At 38.1% G+C, this 21,239-nt stretch overlaps 2 protein-coding genes across 2 annotated transcripts in view; both read right to left on the reverse strand.

Annotated features, from left to right (window-relative positions):
- The window catches only part of LOC128520673 (butyrophilin subfamily 1 member A1-like), a 39,556-nt gene extending 22,514 nt beyond the window's left edge, over positions 1-17,042 (reverse strand). Inside the window, exons 1-8 of the mRNA XM_053495022.1 lie at positions 16,973-17,042; positions 15,091-15,441; positions 12,400-12,678; positions 11,342-11,443; positions 9,600-9,626; positions 9,435-9,461; positions 9,312-9,338; positions 5,283-5,309 (exon numbers count right to left, since the gene is read on the reverse strand). Coding sequence (XP_053350997.1) covers positions 5,283-5,309; positions 9,312-9,338; positions 9,435-9,461; positions 9,600-9,626; positions 11,342-11,443; positions 12,400-12,678; positions 15,091-15,441; positions 16,973-17,042 — 910 coding nt within the window. The remainder of the gene's footprint in view (positions 1-5,282; positions 5,310-9,311; positions 9,339-9,434; positions 9,462-9,599; positions 9,627-11,341; positions 11,444-12,399; positions 12,679-15,090; positions 15,442-16,972) is intronic.
- Positions 17,043-20,789: 3,747 nt separating this feature from the next.
- LOC128520681 (butyrophilin subfamily 3 member A2-like) overlaps positions 20,790-21,239 on the reverse strand; it is a 21,345-nt gene continuing 20,895 nt past the window's right edge. Inside the window, exon 4 of the mRNA XM_053495034.1 lies at positions 20,790-20,819. Within this exon, the coding sequence (XP_053351009.1) occupies positions 20,790-20,819 (30 nt within the window). The remainder of the gene's footprint in view (positions 20,820-21,239) is intronic.

The following is a 21,239-nucleotide window of genomic DNA, read 5'->3' on the forward strand; positions in this document are numbered from 1 at the left end:
GCTGTAGTCCCAAAGCTTTAGAAATGGCTTTATAACCTTTACCAGACTGATAGATCTCAATTACTTTTGTTCTCATTTGTTCCTGAATTTCTTTGGATCTTGGCATGATGTCTAGCTTTTGAGGTGCTTTTGGTCTACTTCTCTGTGTCAGGTAGCTCCTATTTAAGTGATTTCTTGATTGAAACAGGTGTGGCAGTAATCAGGCCTAGGGGTGACTACAGAAATTGAACTCAGGTGTGATAAACCACAGTTAAGTTATTTTTTAACAAGGGGGGGCCCTTTTTCACACAGGGCCATGTAGGTTTGGATTTTTTTTTCTCCCTAAATAATAAAAACCATCATTTAAAAATTGCATTTTGTGTTCAATTATGTTATCTTAAACTAATAGTTAAATGTGTTTGATTATCAGAAACATTTTGTGTGACAAACATGCAAAAGAATAAGAAATCAGGAAGGGGGCAAATAGTTTTTCACACCACTGTAAATATATATATTAACAAATCATTCAGGACCGTTTTCCATCTCACATTTAGAGCTACCACACTCTCTTGTGTTTCATGAGTAAATTAGCGTTGTTAGTGAATTAGCGTAGTGTGTACAGTTTGTGTGAGTGTGCTTGTGTGAGAGTTTAAAGAGGGCATGCTTGTTGTTCAGTTCAAGAGTTTTTTCTATTCTGTTGAGGAGTTTCACCTTTATTTTAAATAGTTTCAACTATTCTCTTAGCACTCTCAGCAGAATTCCAAATACCGTATGATATTATCACGTACCTGTAATTAGGTATTGATGTCATCTGTAGTTAGAGTTACTTTGATAAAATGATGTACAGATGAGCTTAAATGAAAGTTTCAAACACAAATGTAACACAAATGTTGCAAATATAACCTCAAAACAACAGAATATCCGAATATATTTATATCATATATGCTGCTGAATGTCCATTAGCACAATGTGATTTAACACACATTGATCTGGGGCTTTTTATATTTATAATATTATAAATTAAATATTATATATTATATAAATAATAAATAAATTAAATATTATATTTATATATAATATAAACGCAATCCAGTGTCTTCTTGTGCCAGTCCCAAGTCTGGATAAATGCAGAGGGTTGTGTCAGGAAGGGCATCCGACGTAAAACATTTGCCAAATCAATGATGCGAATCAAGAATATAATTCCCATACCGGATCGGTCGTGGCCCGGGTTAACAACGACCGCCACTGGTGCTGTTGACCTACAGGGTGCTGGTGGAAATTGGGCTACTGTTGGTCGAAGAAGGAGAGGAGGAAGGCGTGTTCGAAAGCAGAGAGAGAAGAGGAAAGGCAAGAATTTAGGAGTGATAGTAGGGACTTTGAATGTTGGGACCATGACAGGGAAGGGAAGAGAGTTAGTTGATATGATGCAGAGAAGAAAGGTGGATATACTGTGTGTCCAGGAGACCAGGTGGAAAGGTAGCAAGGCTAGAAGCATAGGATCAGGTTTCAAATTGTTTTACCATGGTGTGGATAGGAAAAGAAATGGAGTAGGAGTTATCCTAAAAGAGAAGTTTGTAAGGAATGTTCTAGAGGTGAAGAGAGTATCAGATAGGGTGATGAGTCTGAAGCTGGAAATTGAAGGGATAATGTTCAATGTTGTTAGTGGTTATGCCCCACAGGTAGGATGTGAGTTAAAAGAGAAGGAGAAATTCTGGAGTGAGTTAGATGAAGTGATGCAGAGCATCCCCAGAGGTGAGAGAGTGGTGATTGGTGCAGACTTCAATGGACATGTTGGGGAAGGGAACAGAGGTGATGAAAATGTGATGGGAAGGTTTGGTCTTCAGGACAGGAATGTAGAAGGACAGATGGTGGTGGACTTTGCAAAGAGGATGGAAATGGCAGTAGTAAATACTTTCTTCCAGAAGAGGCAGGAACATAGGGTGACATATAAGAGTGGAGGCAGAAGCACTCAGGTCGACTACATCTTGTGTCGACGTTGTAACCTGAAAGAGATCAGTGACTGCAAATTGTTGGTAGGGGAGAGTGTAGCCAGACAACACAGAATGGTGGTGTGTAAAATAACCCTGGTGGTGAGGAAGGCGAAGAGGACAAAGGCAGAGCAGAGGACAAAGTGGTGAAAGCTGAGAAAGGAAGAATGTTGTGAAGTCTTTAGGGAGGAGTTGAGACAGGCTATAGGTGGTCAGGAGGTGCTTTCAGTTGACTGGACAACTACAGCCAATGTGATCAGGGAGACAGGTAGGAGGGTACTTGGTGTATCATCAGGTAAGGGGAAAGTGGACAAGGAGACTTGGTGGTGGAATGAGGAAGTCCAGGAGTGTATACAGGGAAAGAGGCTAGCTAAGAAGAAGTGGGACACTGAGAGGACTGAAGAGAGTAGACAGGAGTACAGGGAGATGCAGAGTAAGGTGAAGGTAGAGGTGGCAAAGGCCAAACAAAGAGCATATGAGGACTTGTATGCTAGGCTAGACAGTAAGGAGGGAGAAGGGGATCTGTACAGGTTGGCAAGGCAGAGAGATAGAGATGGGAAGGATGTACAGCAGGTTAGAGTGATTAAAGATAGAGATGGAAATGTACTGACAGATGCCAGGAGGGTGATGGGAAGATGGAAGGAGTACTTTAAGGAGTTGATGAATGAGGAAAACGAAAGAGAACAAAGAGTAGAAGAGGTGACTGTTGTGGAACAGGAAGTAGAAAATATTGGTAGAAGTGAGGTGAGAAGGGCGTTGAAGAGGATGAAGAGTGGAAAGGCTGTTGGTCCTGATGACATACCTGTGGAGGTATGGAAGTGCTTAGGAGAGGTGGCAGTAGAGTTTTTGACAAGTTTGTTTAACAAGATCTTGGAGAGTGAGAGGATTCCAGAGGAATGGAGGAGAAGTGTATTGGTGCCAATTTTTAAGAACAAGGGAGATGTGCAAAGCTGTGGCAATTATAGAGGTATAAAGCTAATGAGCCAGACAATGAAGCTGTGGGAAAGAGTAGTGGAAGCTAGGTTAAGGGCAGAGGTGAGCATTTGTGAGCAGCAATATGGTTTTATGCGTAGAAAGAGTACATCAGATGCAGTATTTGCTTTGAAGATGCTGGCGGAGAAGTACAGAGAAGGTAACAGGGAGTTGCATTGTGTCTTTTTAGATTTAGAGAAAGCGTATGACAGGGTGCCAAGAGAGGAGCTGTGGTATTGTATGAGAAGGTCTGGAGTGGCAGAGAAGTATGTTAGAGTGGTGCAGGACATGTATGAGAGCTGTAAGACAGTGGTGAGATGTGCTGTAGGTGTGACAGAAGAGTTCAAGGTGGAGGTGGGTCTGCATCAAGGATCAGCTCTAAGCCCCTTTTTGTTTGCTCTGGTGATGGACAGGTTGACAGATGAGGTAAGACAGGAGTCCCCATGGACTATGATGTTTGCAGATGACATTGTGCTTTGTAGCGAGAGCAGGGAACAGGTGGAGGAAAATTTGGAGAGGTGGAGGTATGCTCTGGAAAGCAGAGGAATGAAGGTTAGCCGCAGCAAGACGGAATACATGTGTGTAAATGAGAGGGACCCAGGAGGATCGGTGAGGCTACAGGGAGCAGAGGTAAAGAAGGTGCAGGATTTTAAGTACTTGGGGTCAACGGTCCAGAGCAACGGAGAGTGTGGAAAGGAGGTGAAGAGGCGGGTACAGGCAGGTTGGAATGGGTGGAGAAAAGTGTCAGGTGTGTTGTGCGATAAAAGAGTATCAGCGAGAATGAAAGGAAAGGTGTACAGGACAGTGGTGAGACCAGCAATGCTCTACGGCTTAGAGACAGTGGCGCTGAAGAAAAGACAGGAGGCAGAGTTGGAGGTAGCAGAGCTGAAGATGTTGAGGTTCTCTTTGGGAGTGACAAGGATGGATAGGATTAAGAATGAGTTTATCAGAGGGACTGATGAGAGGGACAACCCACGTTAGATGCTTTGGAGATAAAGTCAGAGAGGCCAGATTGAGGTGGTTTGGACATGGTCAGAGGAGAGATGGTGAATATATCGGTAGAAGGATGCTGAGGTTGGAACTGCCAGGCAGGAGGTCTAGAGGAAGACCAAAGAGGAGATTTATGGATACAGTGAGAGAGGACATGAAGTTAGTTGGTGTGAGAAGAGGATGCAGAGGATAGGGTTAGATGGAGGCAGATGATTCGCTGTGGCGACCCCTGAAAGGGAACAGCCGAAAGATAAAGAAGAAGAAGAAGAAGTGATTTTAGTGAATTACAGTAGTTAGTTAGTCCAGCAATCAAGCAGGCAAAGATTGAGCAAGTGATACCAGAATATAGCAGAAATCTTTTTGACATGCTCAGCTCGATCCAACATGTTTTAAAGAATTAAGAACTTCATAGTAAATATTGATACAAAAATAAAAAAATGTCATTAACACATTGAATTTTACTTTTGTCTTACTACTTTTGGCCACAACTGTATGCAGCGTTTACTAATCTCAGCTGCAGGTTCCTTAGTAGACAAGCGGCTAGCATTCAGTGTTCTCACTACAGAGGTCTGAGCGCTTAATTAAAATAAGAAAAACATGTAGTATGAACATTATAAGCATGTATTCAGTTGATTCACATGATATTAATAATAGTTTTTTTTAAATGTCTAATGTGCAACACTGTATTTGGGTCATTCATTCAACGTTATCCCAACATCATGTAGTCTATGTTCGTCCAATGCAATTGTATCAATATAATCTTTCAAAACAAACTAATACAAATGGGGTCCTAACATTCATGCCATATCAAAATTGCCACAATGTTTTGACAACCAAAATTTTCTTCTGTGCAGATTTTCTTTGATATAGTAGGAAATGATAGCAGGAGGTAAGGTATTTTATGATAGAATTATGGGTAGAAATTAAATGAATTTATGCATTGCTGCAAGGCCCAAACTGGTTTGCAGAGTACTGTTCAGTGAGTCATGCATGTCAACTAGTTCACTACCCAGTCAGCCATGGAGACATTTGGCCAGAGAGGCCAGATGTTGCATGGTTCTTGTGATTAGCTCAGTGTAGACAGGCTTTTAATTAGTTTGAACCAATTCAGGCTTGAGCAATATAATATACCCTGTGTTCACACAGTAACTGATTAAAATACAGTGCTCTTATTTTATTTTCTGCATTTCTCACAAATGCATTAACCCTCTCTCTCTCTCTCTCTCACACACACACACACACACACACACACAGAAACAAACACAGTATATAATAACTACAGAAGAGACTTGATCCTGTTGCTGTTTTTCTAATTTTACTGTAATGAAGATAAAAATGTAAAATGGTTCTTACCTGAAAACATCTTATTCACTGCCAACACTGAAACATGAAATTAAGCAATGTTATTGTCTGGCCAAAAAACCCTGATTTTACTTACCCTAACTTATGCAATGAGTAGCTTCTCATTTTTTTAATAACCATGTCAGAAAACATATCCTGTAGTTGTGGCAAAGGGTCAATATTCACCTGCATTAAGCAAAGGAAACAACCAAGGAGATTGCTGAGACTACTAAAATTGAGTTAATAACTGTCCAACTTCTTCTTTGTCTTTCGGCTGTTCCCTTTCAGGGGTCGCCACAGCGAATCATCTGCCTCCGTCTAACCCTATCCTCTGCATCCTCTTCTCTCACAGCAACTAACTTCATGTCCTCTCTCACTGCATCCATAAATCTCCTCTTTGGTCTTCCTCTAGACCTCCTGCCTGGCAGTTCCAACCTCAGCATCCTTCTACCGATATATTCACAATCTCTCCTCTGAACATGTCCAAACCACCACAATCTGGCCTCTCTGACTTAATCTCCAAAACATCTAACATGGGTTGTCCCCCTGATGAACTCATTCTTGATCCTATCCATCCTTGTCACTCCCAAAGAGAACCTGAACATCTTCAGCTCTGCTACCTCTACAGTAGCTCTGCCTCCTGTATTTTCTTTAGTGCCACCGTCTCTAAGCCGTAGAGCATCGCTGGTCTCACCACTGTCTTGAACATCTTTCCTTTCATTCTTGCTGATGCTCTTCTATCACATAACACATCTGACACTTTTCTCCACCCGTTCCAACCTGCCTGTACCCGCCTCTTCACTTATTTTTACACTCTCCATTGCTCTGGACCGTTGACCCTAAGCACTTTTTGTAAGTCGCTTTGGATAGGAGCGTCTGCCAAATGCCTAAATGTAAATGTAAATGTACCTAAAGTCCTGCACCCTCTTTACCTCTGCTCCCTGTAGCCTTACCATTCCACTTAGGTTCCTCTCATTTACACACATGTATTCTGTCTTGCTACAGCTAACCTTCATTCCTTAGCTTTCCAGAGCGTACCTCCATTTCTTTAGATTTTCCTCCACCTGTTCCCTGCTCTTGCTACAAAGCATAAAGTTAATAACTGTCCAAAATATGCTTAAAACCGGGAAGGATGGTGGTGAACCGTCATCCTCAAGGAAGAAGTTACACAAAAAGATAATTGTGTAGCCATACCTGATGATCTATTAAAAGAAGGTCTGCAGCTACACTTAAACGTTTGGTGGAATTAAATCAAAATAAATAAATAAAACACATTCACGGATATGTTTAACAGCATGCATTTCCACACGCACAATTTGAAGCAAACTTAAGGGATTAGGACTAAACAGGTGTGTAGCTCTGTATTGGGAAAAAAAAGCTTCAATTTGCTAGAAAGCATAAATAATAGAATGTGAAGAGTTGGATAAAAGGTCATGTAGTCTGACAAGTCCTGATTTCCTCTTTGCTCTGTTACCAGCGCACAGAGAGTAGTCACAGCAACTACTGATTTGAATTTTTTGTTCTGTTGTGCTAATTTACTTTCCACTTTGCAAATTGCTAAAAACATTAAACAACTTTTAAGACTTTTATTTTTTAAAGCGTTTTTACGTTATAACATTTTCTTTTCAAACCATTAAGGAATCGCCACAGCAAACCATCTGAGCCGCGCACACACAACTTGGTACAGGGTTTTGCCGAATGCGCTTACCGGTGCAACCTTCCCATTTTATCTGAGCTTAAGACCAGCACTGCATCCAGTGCCTGGGGTTTGGGCACTGGGTGGAAAGTAAATGCAAGCCTTTCGCATGGCAGGCAAGAAACCTACCACTGAACCACCAATGTTGACTTGCACAGTACTGTATATAAAATTCAAATTCAAAACTGCCTAACGTTAAATAAATCAATAAAAAAGGAGTAGCAGACTATCTCTCCTTTTTTTATTTATCGTGACACTAACCTGTCATGGAGACATTTATGTCACAAGTCAACCCGATCAGCTACACACGTGCAGATCATAAGTTCACTTCAGCCTTTAATTATTTAATTACCACAGTACACCTGAAATCAGCTTATTAACTTTGTCAGGCAGGTCCTATTTAAGTGATACTTGGATTATCATCTGTGTCTGGATTTATAGTGGTGTAAAAAAGTGTTTGTCCCCTTACTGATTTCTTTTTTTTTTGCATGTTTGTCACACTGTAATGTTTCAGATCATCAAACGATTTAAATATTAGTCAAATAAAACACAAGTAAACACATCATGCAGTTTTTAAATGAAGATTTTTATTATTAAGGGAAAACAAAATCCAAAACTAGCCCTGTGTGAAAAAGTGTTTGCTCCCCAACCCCTGTTAAAACATAACATAACTCTGAGTTCAATTTCTCTAGCCACACCCAGGCCTGATTACTGTCACACCTGTTCGCAATCAAGAAATCACTTAAATAGGAGCTACCTGACAAAGTAAAGTAGACCAAAAGATCCTCAAAAACTAGACATCATGCCAAGATCCAAAGAAATTTCAAAACAAATGAGAAAGAAAATAATTGAGATCTATGAGTCTGGTAAAGGTTATAAAGCCATTTCTAAAGCTTTGGGACCACAGTGAACTACAGTGAGAGCCATTATCTACAAATGGCAAAAACATGGAACAGTGGTGAACCTTCCCAGGAGTGGCCGGCCGACCAAAAGTATTCCAATAGCGCAGCGACAACTCATCTAAGAGGTCACAAAAGACCACACAACAACATCTAAAGAACTGCAGGCCTCACGTGCCTCAATTAAGGTCAGTGTTCACGACTCCACCATGAGAAAGACACTGGGCAAAAATGGTTTACATGGCAGAGTTCCAAGAGGAAAACCACTGCTGAGCAAAAAGAACATAAAGGCGTGACTCCGATTTGCCAGAAAACATCTTGATGATTCCCAATACTTTTTTTTAACATTTTGGAAGGTGTGTGTCCTATTATGTGTGGCATAAATGTAACACCGCTTTTGGATTTTGTTTTTTTTAAATAATAAAAACGTTTATTTAAAAACTGCATGTGCGTTTACTTATGTTATCAAGTAAATATCTTTGACTTATATTTTAATTTGTTTGATCTAAAACATTAAAGTGTGACAAACATGCAAAAAAAAAAAAAAGACATCAGTAAGGGGAAGCTAGCAAGCATTTTTTCACACCACTGTACTTCTGTGCAACCTGTACTGACCTACCCGTGTGTTTTTTTTTTGTTTTTTTTTAACTTGAGTTGCACTTTCTGATTTGGACTCTTTCACTGCTGGATAATCTGATCATGCTTGGAAATGTTTAACAGACTTTGAATTTCGTTTCTACTTTGGATTATACTATATTTTCCCATCTGACAAACCCAGCTATCGACCCTGTCTGTGTATTGAAATTCATCTCAGAATTTAGTGACAGAATTACTGTAAATGCTTTGTTGTGGATAATCTCTGTGGGCGCTTCTGCTTTTGCGGATATCTGTCAAGAGTGTAAGTGAATTGACCTGCTTGATTGCATTTCCCTTTATTTATTCTATAAGGTACGAGTTAAACATTGGATTAGTGACTGTGTTTATTCTGTCTTTGAACAAAGACTTTTTGCACTACTCAGAAGATTTTTTTCTTATGCTCCCCTTCTAGATGCACATTGACTCACTGTCGTTTGTCACTGTCTGCTCATTGATTGCTTAAAGGTTCATTATTCTGTCAACTTTGCTTACTTTGCTTAAATCCTTTAAACTCCTGTGTCTAAGTGTGCCTTTGGGTTCACTCCAGTCACCAATTCTGTCTCGTCCTTGACAATTTATGCGGAGGTTAGAAGCAGATAGTGATCTCTAAGTGTATTATGCTGCCAAAGGAGCAACAGTTTAAAAAGATAGAGTTGGTTAGGTTCATGTGATTTAGCAAAAGCAATTGATGCCCCCGTGCCCAATGCAAATGCATGGAAAACACCAATCCATTTCTCCTTTTATATAAATATTTAATTTTCTACTAACTTTGAAAAAAGCCCTAAAAGTTATAGAAACATATGTAATTACCATGCTTCATCTTCTCAACCTGCAGCTCTGGTAAGACAACAAAAACTTATTATTAGCATCTCTTCTTTTAAAAATATATTTTTTTCACAGTATTATTTTATGTGGTGTTTAAATGATTGTTACCTGCAAAGTTCCTCTTTACTGTTATCTCTGTGAAACACACAAAAATTAGACAATTAGGCAGTGTTTTGAGTTTATACAAATATAGTTCGATACACATAACTAATATTTATTCTGTCTAAAAGTACAAGTCGAATTAATCAACTTGTAATCTACAAAATCAATTACCACGTTCCACCTTCTGTCTCTGCGGCTCTGGAGAAAAAAAAAAAAAAACGGTAAATGTCAGAGCGTGACACTTGTAAGATTTTGTTTAAATTGTTACAATTTTCTTTTTACTATTTGTGTATGTTGAATAAAATAATACATTTTTTTTCAAAAAAAAGATAACTTAAAAATTTTCTGCTTTACAATACAGTACATTTACATAAAAAGCTGAACTTTACCTGCATGAGGTCATATAATATATTATATTCTACCGGCAGTGTCATAAGTGTCTGCAGATTCTTGATTTATACTTTTTTGCAGATTTGTCATACTTAATTGTTTAAGATTTTCAAATAAATTGATATAATACAAGGAAAGATAAAGAAAGATAAGAACAACAAAAAAAGAGATTTTTATATATTGAAAAGAAAAAGGTTATCCAACACAAACTGGCCTTACATAAAAAAACCGCAATTGATTGTTTACTTAGTTACTTAATCAAACCCTTAGCAATGTGAAGTTGGCTAAAAGATTGTACCAGGCAGCACACTATGCTGTGTTATCAAAATATATTGCAAAAATATAAATGAAACATTGAGTTGTTGAATAAATGGATTGGGTTACAAAGCCAGGCTAAGGCTCCTGGAGAACCACATTATTATAGCATATGTGATTACCTCCAAACCCTTTTTCAGACACCGGGTATATAATGTTTCAGGTTTCATCAATCAGTAAAAACTGTCTGATTCTGTCACATGATCCCAAATAAGGCAGTTGGGTTACAGTTTTATATGCAGCTGATGATGCAGGTGGGGTGGAGCTCTACTTTAACCAACTGAGATTACTATTTCTACATATCCACCTTTCACTGGCTGTGATCATAAACTGCTAAACTATCTTACAATCTACATATCTGTTCCCAGAACGACATAATACTAGTGAACATTTTTCATACATATGGTTCAGATGTTTGTGATCATGTGCCTTGGTGTGTGATGCAAACACGTGATGTACACTTTGTAACCTGACATAGAACAGCAGAGGACTGCATCAGGGTTCAGGCCTGCTAGCCAAGTATAATTTTGTCAATTTAAACTGGATCAATTGTTGAAGACCTCTGATCAAGCACCTCTAACTAGTGTTACAGTACATTTTAAGAGGCAAGGGAGTTAGACAAGAGTTTTAGTTACAGCATGCTAAATCAATCCAGGTCAGGTTTACCAGAAGCACTGCAGAATGGTGGTTATAGTTAAACATTAAAGCATACATCACAGTTATGATAATGTTAACTTTTTAGGAATTACAGTAGATGGATTTAGAAAACTTGGTTTAATTATTAGATAGACAATGATTAGATAGACTAGGGCGTAAGCAGTGTTAACAGTGGAAATAGCTAATAATGAGCTACCATAATAATTAATTGAATATTACATACTGGATAATCAACCTGAACTCATCAGTAATTAATAATAGTGACACAACTGTTAATGCATAATTATTGACCCCTACATAGTAATTGCACAGTTAACTATTAAAGAATGAAACCGCATTGCACAGTGTTACATTAAATCTGTGGGTTATAAATGAACAAAGCAGGGTTCTTGCAAAGACCCTAATGAAAATATATATTTTTTTCATATTCCAGATTTATATGTTTTATATTCCAAGCTACACATACTATCCAGTGCTACTTGTATTTGTTTGCTCATGCTCCTAAAACTCTTGATCCAGTTACTCAGCTAACCTGTGGATTTAAATATTACCTTTCTTGTGTAAGATAATTGCAGTTACTATCCATCCAACAGCAATAAGAAATGCTGAAACTGAAAGGCTGACAATCCACTTCCAAGTATTAAAGACTTTACCTAAAATTAAAGTACATTAATCAAATATTACTAAATACTTTAAGAAACTGGATAATAGTTAGTCAATAACTTCAATAGTTAATATATTTTAGATACTTTTGTTACATTTGTACTGTACATATGATGATTACAATAGACCTTTATCCAACGCTACAGTATACGTTACCCACCATATATTTGTACACCTGCTAATTTATACACATATCCAATCAGTCATTCCTTTCATATCACAGAAGTACAATGATTAAAATCATGCAGATACAGGTCAAAAGCTTGTTCACTTCATACCACAGAACAGGGGAAAGTACATGGCACAAGATTAGCTGGTTTGAGTATTTCAGAAACTGCTGATATCCAAAAAATTTTACACACAACAATCTCTAGAGGTTATACAGAATGGCAAAGCCTCAGATTCTTATTCCTGGCTGACAGGAGTCTTCTCTGTGTGGTCTTCTGCTGTTGGAGCATCACCTGAAGCTTGATGTTTTGTGCATGTTGAGATCATTTTCTGTTTATCAGGATTAAAAAGAGCAATTATTTGAGTTCCTGTATCCTTCCTGGCAGTTTCAACTAATCTGGCCATTTGCACTGACTGCTCATAAAACAAGGCATTTTCACCCTCAGCACTGTCGCTCACTTGATTAAAAAAAAATAATAATAACATTTTCACCAAAATGAAAATCTCTGTTGCATGTGAAAATCTCAGGAGGTCAGCAGTTTCTGAAATACAGAATACCAGCCCATCTGGAACCAAAACCATGCCACAAAAAGTCACTGACTTTTTCTCCCTTCATTCTGATGTTTGATGTAAATATTAATTGAAGCTCTTAATCTGTATATACATGATGTTATGCATTGTTCTGCTGTCATATAATTAATGCATAATGAGCAGGTGTACATGTGTTGCTATTAAAGTGGACAGTGATTATAAGTTTTTTTTAAGCATTGACACTTACGATTAATGATAACATCTGCTTCCATCATGTAATTTTCTTGTACAAGTCTGCAGTAAAATCTGTTTAAGTTACTATAATTATAAACAGTGATGCGGCGTTTCACATTGAAGCCCTCAGTGTCTCTTTGTGTCTGTGTCTCTTCAGCAGGCAGAGTGTCTCCTTCTCTATTCAGCCAGAAAACCTCAGGTTCAGGTTTCCAGCCTCTGGACTCACACACTAGATGAATCCCTCCTGAGTTATCATAACTCTCCATCATGATCACTGGGTGGCTTCCCTGAGCTATGAAAAATAAATAAAAATTGTATTTAAAATATAGTGAAAGCAAATTCAAGATTTAATTAAGCATTTAATAAAATAAGAAAAGTAATATAAAAATTAATTGTAGGTTATTATCTTACTTTTCAGATTGAAGATGTATTTAATTTTATCTTCATTTTTTATTTTACTCTTTATTCATACTTTGGCTAAAAGTAAAAATACTGTTATATTGTTGTATTTATAATTACATTAAATTAGCTACTTATTAACCTAGTTAACCTAGCTACTTATTATTAGCCCCCTTCCATGGAATCCTCAGTGATCAGGGCCCACAAATTATCTGTTTTCTCTGTCTTGTAGATCTACAACAATCTGAGCAGTACTTGTCCAACCACTCAGTGTAGGGAATCAGAAAGGGCTGATTAAAAAAAAAAAAAAAAAAAAAAACAGAAGAGAGAGAGAGAGGCAGTCTTGGCATGTGTCCTACACATATTAGTAAAGTGATTTACCTAGATTCAGACTATTTGTTACAAACCTATATTTTTACAACAGTGTTCACATTTGCTGTTTTATTTCCTGTTTAATGTTCAGCTGTGTCTGGTTAGGCCGGTCTAGTAGCATTATTTGTGACCCAGTCTGTAAAAACATAGCCAGTGTGTAAAAATCTAGCTAAATATTTTTTATTTATTTATTAGTTGTGATTCACTGTTTTCTACATAAAATCATATGTAGCACGTACACCTTGCATTTCTTTTTAAAATGAAGGTTTGAAGATTTAAAGCCATACATTTTTTATCAAAATGTTGCTTGCTTGAACATTTTAGAAACAAATGGAAAACACCATGTTTAGTAAGGATGGTCTGTTAATAGTTTTGCATTTAAAGCAGCTTCAAACCAAACCATGTAAGTTTTATATGAAAAGGAAATCTCTACCTTCAATATTTAGTGTTAAAAAAGGCTGTTATGTTTAAATGCATTACATTACATTATTTCCATAGCACTAATAATTATAACTATTTGTACTTTGTTTGAGTACTTTATTTAAATACTTATTCCATCACTGGTGACCAGTAAAGTGTTGTCTTTATGAAATAATAGGTTAGTTATACGCCAGATGTAACAGACACACATCTTCCAAAAAGCTATTGTCTTATCAGTCCATGCAATATTTTCCCAAAAGTCTTGGGGATAATCAAGATATTTTTTGGCAAATGTGGGATGAACCATTGTGTTCTTTTTAATCAGCAGTAGCTTTCACCCTGGAACCCATCCATATATGCCATCTTTGCCCATTCTCTTTCTTATTGTTATCTTATTTCTTCACATTATCTTTGCATAACGCTAATCATTTAAGTGTGACAAATATGCAAAAAAAAAAAAAAAACATTCAGGAAGGGAGCATATCGTTTTTCACGGCACTGAATGCCCAATGTTTGCTCAAAGTATTTTATTTCTGTACACAGGAAGTTGCAGGGGTGATGTAGTGGGCTTATCAGTAAACAGAAATAGGTGAATAAAAAAAAAAACATTTTTAACCAGTGGCGCATCTAGCTTTTTGTCAGTGTGGAGTCAGAGGGCGGTATACAGTGAGGGAGGTGTGTATAAATAAATAAATAACTTTTTTTCAATTGCGATATACATGTATTGATTACTATTTAGGGTTTTTTCCGCATCTATCAAAAAAAAAATTTACTTATTGAAATTCGTGTGTTACTGGACTGGAATTTTTATGATGTCCAACTGCAACTATAGTAGGACCATCTGTCTCCACCTGCCTCACATCATCCCCTGCTTCTGTCCATCACTCTGATTCTGAAAATCTATTTCAGCTGTAGCAGTTCACGTGTGTTGAGCAGCGCGTCAGTAGCAGCAGCTGCGCTGTGTGTGAGGCGTTCAGGTGAAGTACAGAGTGCAGCTCACCCACATTCTCAAAGTGTTCTTGTTTGTATCTTAAACAGCTTATGCATATAGTTGTGGTTTTGTTTTCACATTCACAGTGTTAGAAACTAAAAAGTTGGGGTGGTGGTTGGTTGGGGATGGGGGCAGCTGATAGAGGTGGATTATCCCAGTCTTTCACTAGTGTCTGGATACCATTAAGATGGAATGTTTTCTCAGTATGCCAGAGACATGATCAGACTGCCTGCTTCAAGTCTGAAATGCTAGCCTCCCTGGAACTCCTTTAATGCCCTAAAAATTTTAGGAATACACTAACACCCACAGAGATTGGTGCCTTCTGTGCTAGGGATCGTTCAGTCAGTGAGTGAATACCCACTGTAAAACATCCTTAATATTAAATCTAAAATACTACAATGAAATATACAGGTTTGCTGAAATATAACTACAAAATTTATACACAAACCATTTGGGTATAATAGCAAGAGGAAATTTAATGAATTTTAGCAGGTATTGTATAAAAGCAGAAGTGAGACTTACCCTTAACAGCAACATAGATACTGATGTCATCAGACCAGGATTTGTCTTTAATGAGACACTGATATTGTCCTTCATCAGAGACTCTGAGAGCTGAGAGTTTGAGTGAAGCGTTGCCTTTCTGTAGCTCCTCTTTGAACAGTGATGTTCTTCCTCTGTAGGATTCAGCCTGATCTTCAAGTCTGTCTGTGTGATCCTCATAGTGATGCACTAATGTGTCTCCCACATCTAGTCTGACCCATTGCACTCTCATGTCCACAGCGCCGGTGCTGGGTTTGATAAAACAGGGCAGAACCAGGTCTTTACCAGCTAAAGCGCCGAGAGGAGCATCTGGACCAAACACCTTTAAACTCTCTGTAACACAAATACTATATATCACTATACACCTAATGTGTAACAAGGCACACTTTATTCATTGCAATTTTACCTACTCTACACATCCAACAAAACATGGAAGCATATTTTACTCACTCATTTACTCACTTACTCACTCACTCACTCACTCGCCGTCACCGCTTTATCCTGTATTTAGGGTCGGGGGGGGGGGGGGGGGCGTGTCTGGAGCCTATCCCAGGAGACTTAGGGCACGAGGCGGGGTACACCTTAGACAGGGTCCCAATCCATTGCAGGGCACACACACATACACACACTCATTCACGCCAGTCTCGTCTGCATGTCTTTGGACTGTGGGAGGAAACCGGAGTACCCAGATGAAACCCACCAAGTATGGGGAGAACATGCAAACTCAATGCACACAGAAATGCAATCAAGCCTGGCCAGGAATCGAACCCAGACCCTGCAGGTTCAAGGCGACAGTGTTAAACACTACACCACCATGCTGCCAAGCACGTTTTATTGGATGTAAAATTCATTGGATTTATTTTATGCCTTAACTAAATACAGCTAAAGCAATCATATACTATCTATCCATCCATCCATCCATCCCCCCACCCACCCACCCAAATGGACAAAATTGTTGGTACACTTCTTTTAAAGAAAGAAAACCCACAGTTGTCACTGAAAAAAACTTTCGAAAGAAACTGTCAAAATAATAATAATTAAAAAAATTTACTGAAAATTGACTAATGAAAACTTAGACTAAATCCAATCATCATGTAAATGGAAATATGACAGTCTTCAAAATCAAATAATTACATACAAACTCATGTTACTACTACTAATTAATATACATCTACCACCAAGTAACTGATTAACTAATAAAGTACTACTGCTCTTATGGGATTTTCCTGACATCTTTTTGGTAACAACCAGCTGGAAAATAAAATAAGAAAACTGGTCAGGAAGGCTGAGAATCAGCCATTGGTCTCCACATGTGACACCAATCTCACTTTTTCATATTCACTATGGGTTATGGTATCAAAATGTAAAGCCTTTTTAAAAAAATAAACAAAAAATGTAAGCCTGGGTCAACTCAGGACCACTGCCCTGCAATTTATAGTGTTTGGTCAGCACATGTGATTTAACTGAATAACTAATTAACAGCCTTTAATTATTTAAAGTAAATGTATTAGAGCAGAGAACACTAAAATACAGTATGCAGGACATTTATTTGTCCAGGAATAATCTGGAGAACCAGTGTGTTACAGCATCTGCCATTTACACATTTCTGCTATTTATTACATTTCTCTGAGTGGAGAACAGAATTTTTTTCCACAGAGCTCAGTTAGAGTTACACGTCACTGTTTACAAGAACAGAAACAGCTTTTACTGTGCTTAATGTATAACACTATCGATAAAACTTTACGTGTAAAAACAACCATAGAATTCACAGTATATTTCTTCCAACACACACACACACACACACACACACACACACACACACACACACACACACATACACACACACACAACATTGTTTTCATACCTGATTGAAAATCCATAAAGCTGTAGAGAATCAGAAGAGCCAAAAACATCAAAGAAAGGCAGTTTGTCATTACTGCTAAATAATTTCTAACAAATTACTGTAAGTGCACAATAAGGAATATACAAAGTAAAGTAGTAGAAATAAAAAAGACACTGAGGTCTGTTTGTTCTGAAATGCAGTATCAGTTTGATGCACTTTCATTTGTGTAACCTGTCTAACCTGTTTTTTTTTTTTTTAACTGCAAGACTTAACACTCACATTAATCAAAGCATGCTATAACTTATGATTGTTTCTTTGAGACAGTTGTGATAGACTAAGTTTACAATACTGAACCTAAATTTGTCATTTATTCCTTAAATACTAATTTCTTATACAGAGTCGCAGGGGCCTTGAGGCTATCCCCGGAGACTTATGGCATGAAGTGGGTTCCACACTGGATAGGGTGCCAATCCATTGCAGGACACACACATACTGTACACACAGAAATCCAAATGGCCCTTCTGTGTAATACTTCAGACCCCCTTCTGTTTTAATGAACATGAGAGATGGGCCATGTGGTCAAGTTACACCATCAATACACCGTTAGTGCCCAGGGTCAGTTGCATAGCAAAGCACCAATTAAGCACAGCAATAAAAAAAGATCTGAACTGTGCAAAGGAGTTTGAGGTTTTAGCAACGAGTGATGACTAAGATTGCTGAGTTGTAAATTGTTACTTACAAAGTTGTGAATTGTTTAGATCCCTTTAGTAACTTTATTATATAAAAAAACAAGCCTAGCAACCAAACTAGTGATATTGTGACAATAATTAATGGTGTGGTCAGCTTACACACCATTAATGTAGTCTCACTGATCTGTGTCATTAATCAATTACTAATCATTCTCCCCGATATCTTATCATTAATCAGCATTGATTGGTCCAGTGACTTCTCTGTTCGCTAAAATATCACAATTAGTATTTTATGTCAGAAACAAACAAACAAACAAACAAACAAACAAACAAACAAACAAACAAAGAAATAAAAACAGACTATAAGCTAAAATGGATGATTATAACTTTGTCTCACAATTTGTAGCCTGCTAATGGATGAAAAAACAGCAGAATAATTGTTAACATATTCCTAACATATTGAAGTCAAATGCAAAAATAATTGTTCATTTATCACTCTCATCATCACAGGAAAGTGGTGAAAAGTTACTCTGTTGTTTTTTTATATAACCATTACATTGCTATAAAACGCTGCTGCACTTGGTCACACAACCACATCTTACCATGATTACTGAATATATACTACTACAGTACTACTACAACTACAACAAATAATACTAATAATAATAATAATAGAAGGCAGGTCAAATAATCTATGTGCACCTGACTGCTAGCACAGATGAAGAATTGGCTGGTTACAGCAAAAAAAGAAAGAAAAAAAAAGAACATGTAGAACATGCAGAATAATGTTCCTGTAGGGCAAATTTATGTTTTCCTCGCAAACAAACTCCACAAAAGAACTTTTTAGCATAAAATGTGACAGTAATTTTGTGCACATCACAAGTGTATCTGCTAAAAGTTGTTAATGTAATTATATTTATAATGTAATTATAATTAAAATTTCATTAAATCTACTTTGAAGCTGGTGATCATTTTTACACCAAACCATATTGCTGCTCTTTGCACTGTGATCTCCCTAACCTTGACATGATATTTACACTGAACACTAGCAGCACATACACACACACACACACACACACACACACACACACACTATGAGTGATATTTCATTAATGGCTATTGCGCATTCTAGCCTTCATTTTTTGGATAAAATAAACCATTATTGATAGGGTGCCGAGAGAGGAGCTGTGGTATTGTATGAGGAAGTCTGGAGTGGCAGAGAAGTATATTAGAATGGTGCAGGACATGTAGAAGGGCTGTAAGACAGTGGTGAGATGTGCTGTAGGTGTGATGGAAGAGTTCAATGTCGAGGTGGGTTTGCATCAAGGATCGGTTCTGAGCCCCTTCTTGTTTGCACTGGTGATGGACAGGATGACAGATGAAATAAGATAGGAGTTTTCATGGACAATGTTGTTTGCAGATAACATTGTGCTTTGTAGCGAGAACAGGGAACAGGTGGATAAAAAATTTAGAGAGTTGGAGGTACGCTCTGGAAAGCAGTGGAATGAAGGTTAGCTGTAGCAAGACAGAATACATGTGTATCAATGAGAGGAATCTACGTGGAATGGTAAGGCTACAGGAAGCAGAGGTAAAGAAGGTGCCGGACTTAGGGTTGTAGAGTTTTACATAATGTATACATTTTAATGTGGACAAAATGGCCAATGCATTCTCCACCATTAATATGTAGGGTTTACGTAAAGTAGACCAAGAATGACTGCTGCATTCTTTACCTTCATTATGTAGTGTTTTAGCTCTGGGTCAGAGATGTATCAAATCTTTAACGATTCGGGTTAATTTGATTAAATGATTAAAAATTTATATTGTACACTTTATATACTGCCCGTCCACAGTATAGCACAATTGAGTGTATCTTACCAATCCTGTTTATCCCGCGGTCAACGAGGATAATACAAAGTCTGGTATTTGGATCTGGGCAAATGTTTAGACTTTAAAATACATGACCAATTCAACAGTTCTTTATAATGAAACAATTTATTTGAACTAATCAACAATACATGAAACTATGCTAATGAACACACACACACACACACACACACACACACACACACACACACACACACAGATATACCAACAGTTTGGAGGGTCAAAGGTAATAAAGTTCATCCAGTACTGTTTACTAGATCAAAAAAAGTCAAAAGAGCAGTTTTTCTTGAGTTTAATCTTACAGTTTAGTTATGAAACAAGCACCAATTTTTAACAACGTATACAGGTTTGTTTGTTTACTTGCGTTACGTTTTGTTCTCATCCTGTGGTTCACCTCCAGCGAAGGGAATCTTTGCATTGCTGATTGGTTGGTGTGCTGTGGTTGAAATGAGGTCTTTTGGGAAAGCCCTTTGGTGAGGCCTTAGTTGCCTGGTTGGTCTTGAACTTCTTCTGAGGGTCTCTTCGTTGCAGGACTTTGGAGTTCTGGCAGGAAGTCTCGTTGAGAGTTCTTGAAGAGCGGATGACACCAAGAAAGGTGGCGTAGCGCCCGCAAGGGCGGAAGCACGAGCTGTTTGGAAGAGGTTGTTGAGGTTATTCTTCTGATGATAAAGGTGTGCGCCCAGGAGGGTGGTGGGGCGCCCGCAAGGGCCGAAGCACGAGCCGCAAGAGTGGACGAGTTTCTTCCTTCAGATGACCATGATGAGGACCAGTATAGATGTGCTCGGACACTGGGTATTGACCCTTTGTGTCAGTCCGTCCCACGGGTGATTGGTCCAATCGTATGTGGTTGCGGGGCTTAGCCACGCCTTACGTGCTTACATTGCATACATTAGGCCGGGTTTTCGGCTGTCACGTGGGGCTCATCTGGTTGTTTTTCATCGTGGTGTTTTTTAATACCTTTAAAAAACATAAGTAGTTTTGCATGAGCTTTGTTCATGCTACAATTTTTTCGATGTATACCACTGTTCTTTGAATAAAACAAGCTCTTGATTGATATCAGACATCCCGTATCTTACACATTTATACCTTTATCTCATAAAAAAAGTTTTTAAATGCTGATTACATCTTTTGGGTTATGCACAATAATCAAACATAACACATAGTGTTATTGTCACAAAGTGACCTGTCCCTGTCGGTTTGCACAGCACATACACACACACACACACACACACACACATACACACACACACACACACAATCACGTCTTACCTCACTCCTCCTCCGTACTCCCCATGCTGAGGCAATGCGGGTGCACACGCACTGATTTCACATACACACAAACATATCCACTCCATTTCCATTCCCCAAAAGTAATCCACGCTGTGCATTCCAACACACATATTTGATTTGATTTTTGTGTATTTGCCGGTGTTCAGTGTTTGTTAGCGTTTGTTCAGTATTTTAGTCTTCCGCGTTGCTTCACAGTTATCAATCAAACATAAAACATAATTAATATATGTATGCAAGTTTTGTCCTACTGGCACACTTTAAAGATCTCTGCTCTATGGCTCTTTGTTAATCGAAAGGCATGTGCTCTGAGGTCAACAAGAGTGCCAGTGGTATGAGTTAGGGAGGGTTTCCCCTCCACTCAAAGGTGTAAATCTTCCTCCTTTGTTTATCGGATTGCCAATTTACTGTACACCGTTATAGTCGAG

Source organism: Clarias gariepinus, chromosome 1 (assembly GCF_024256425.1).
Source record: "Clarias gariepinus isolate MV-2021 ecotype Netherlands chromosome 1, CGAR_prim_01v2, whole genome shotgun sequence".
Lineage (NCBI taxonomy): Eukaryota > Metazoa > Chordata > Actinopteri > Siluriformes > Clariidae > Clarias > Clarias gariepinus.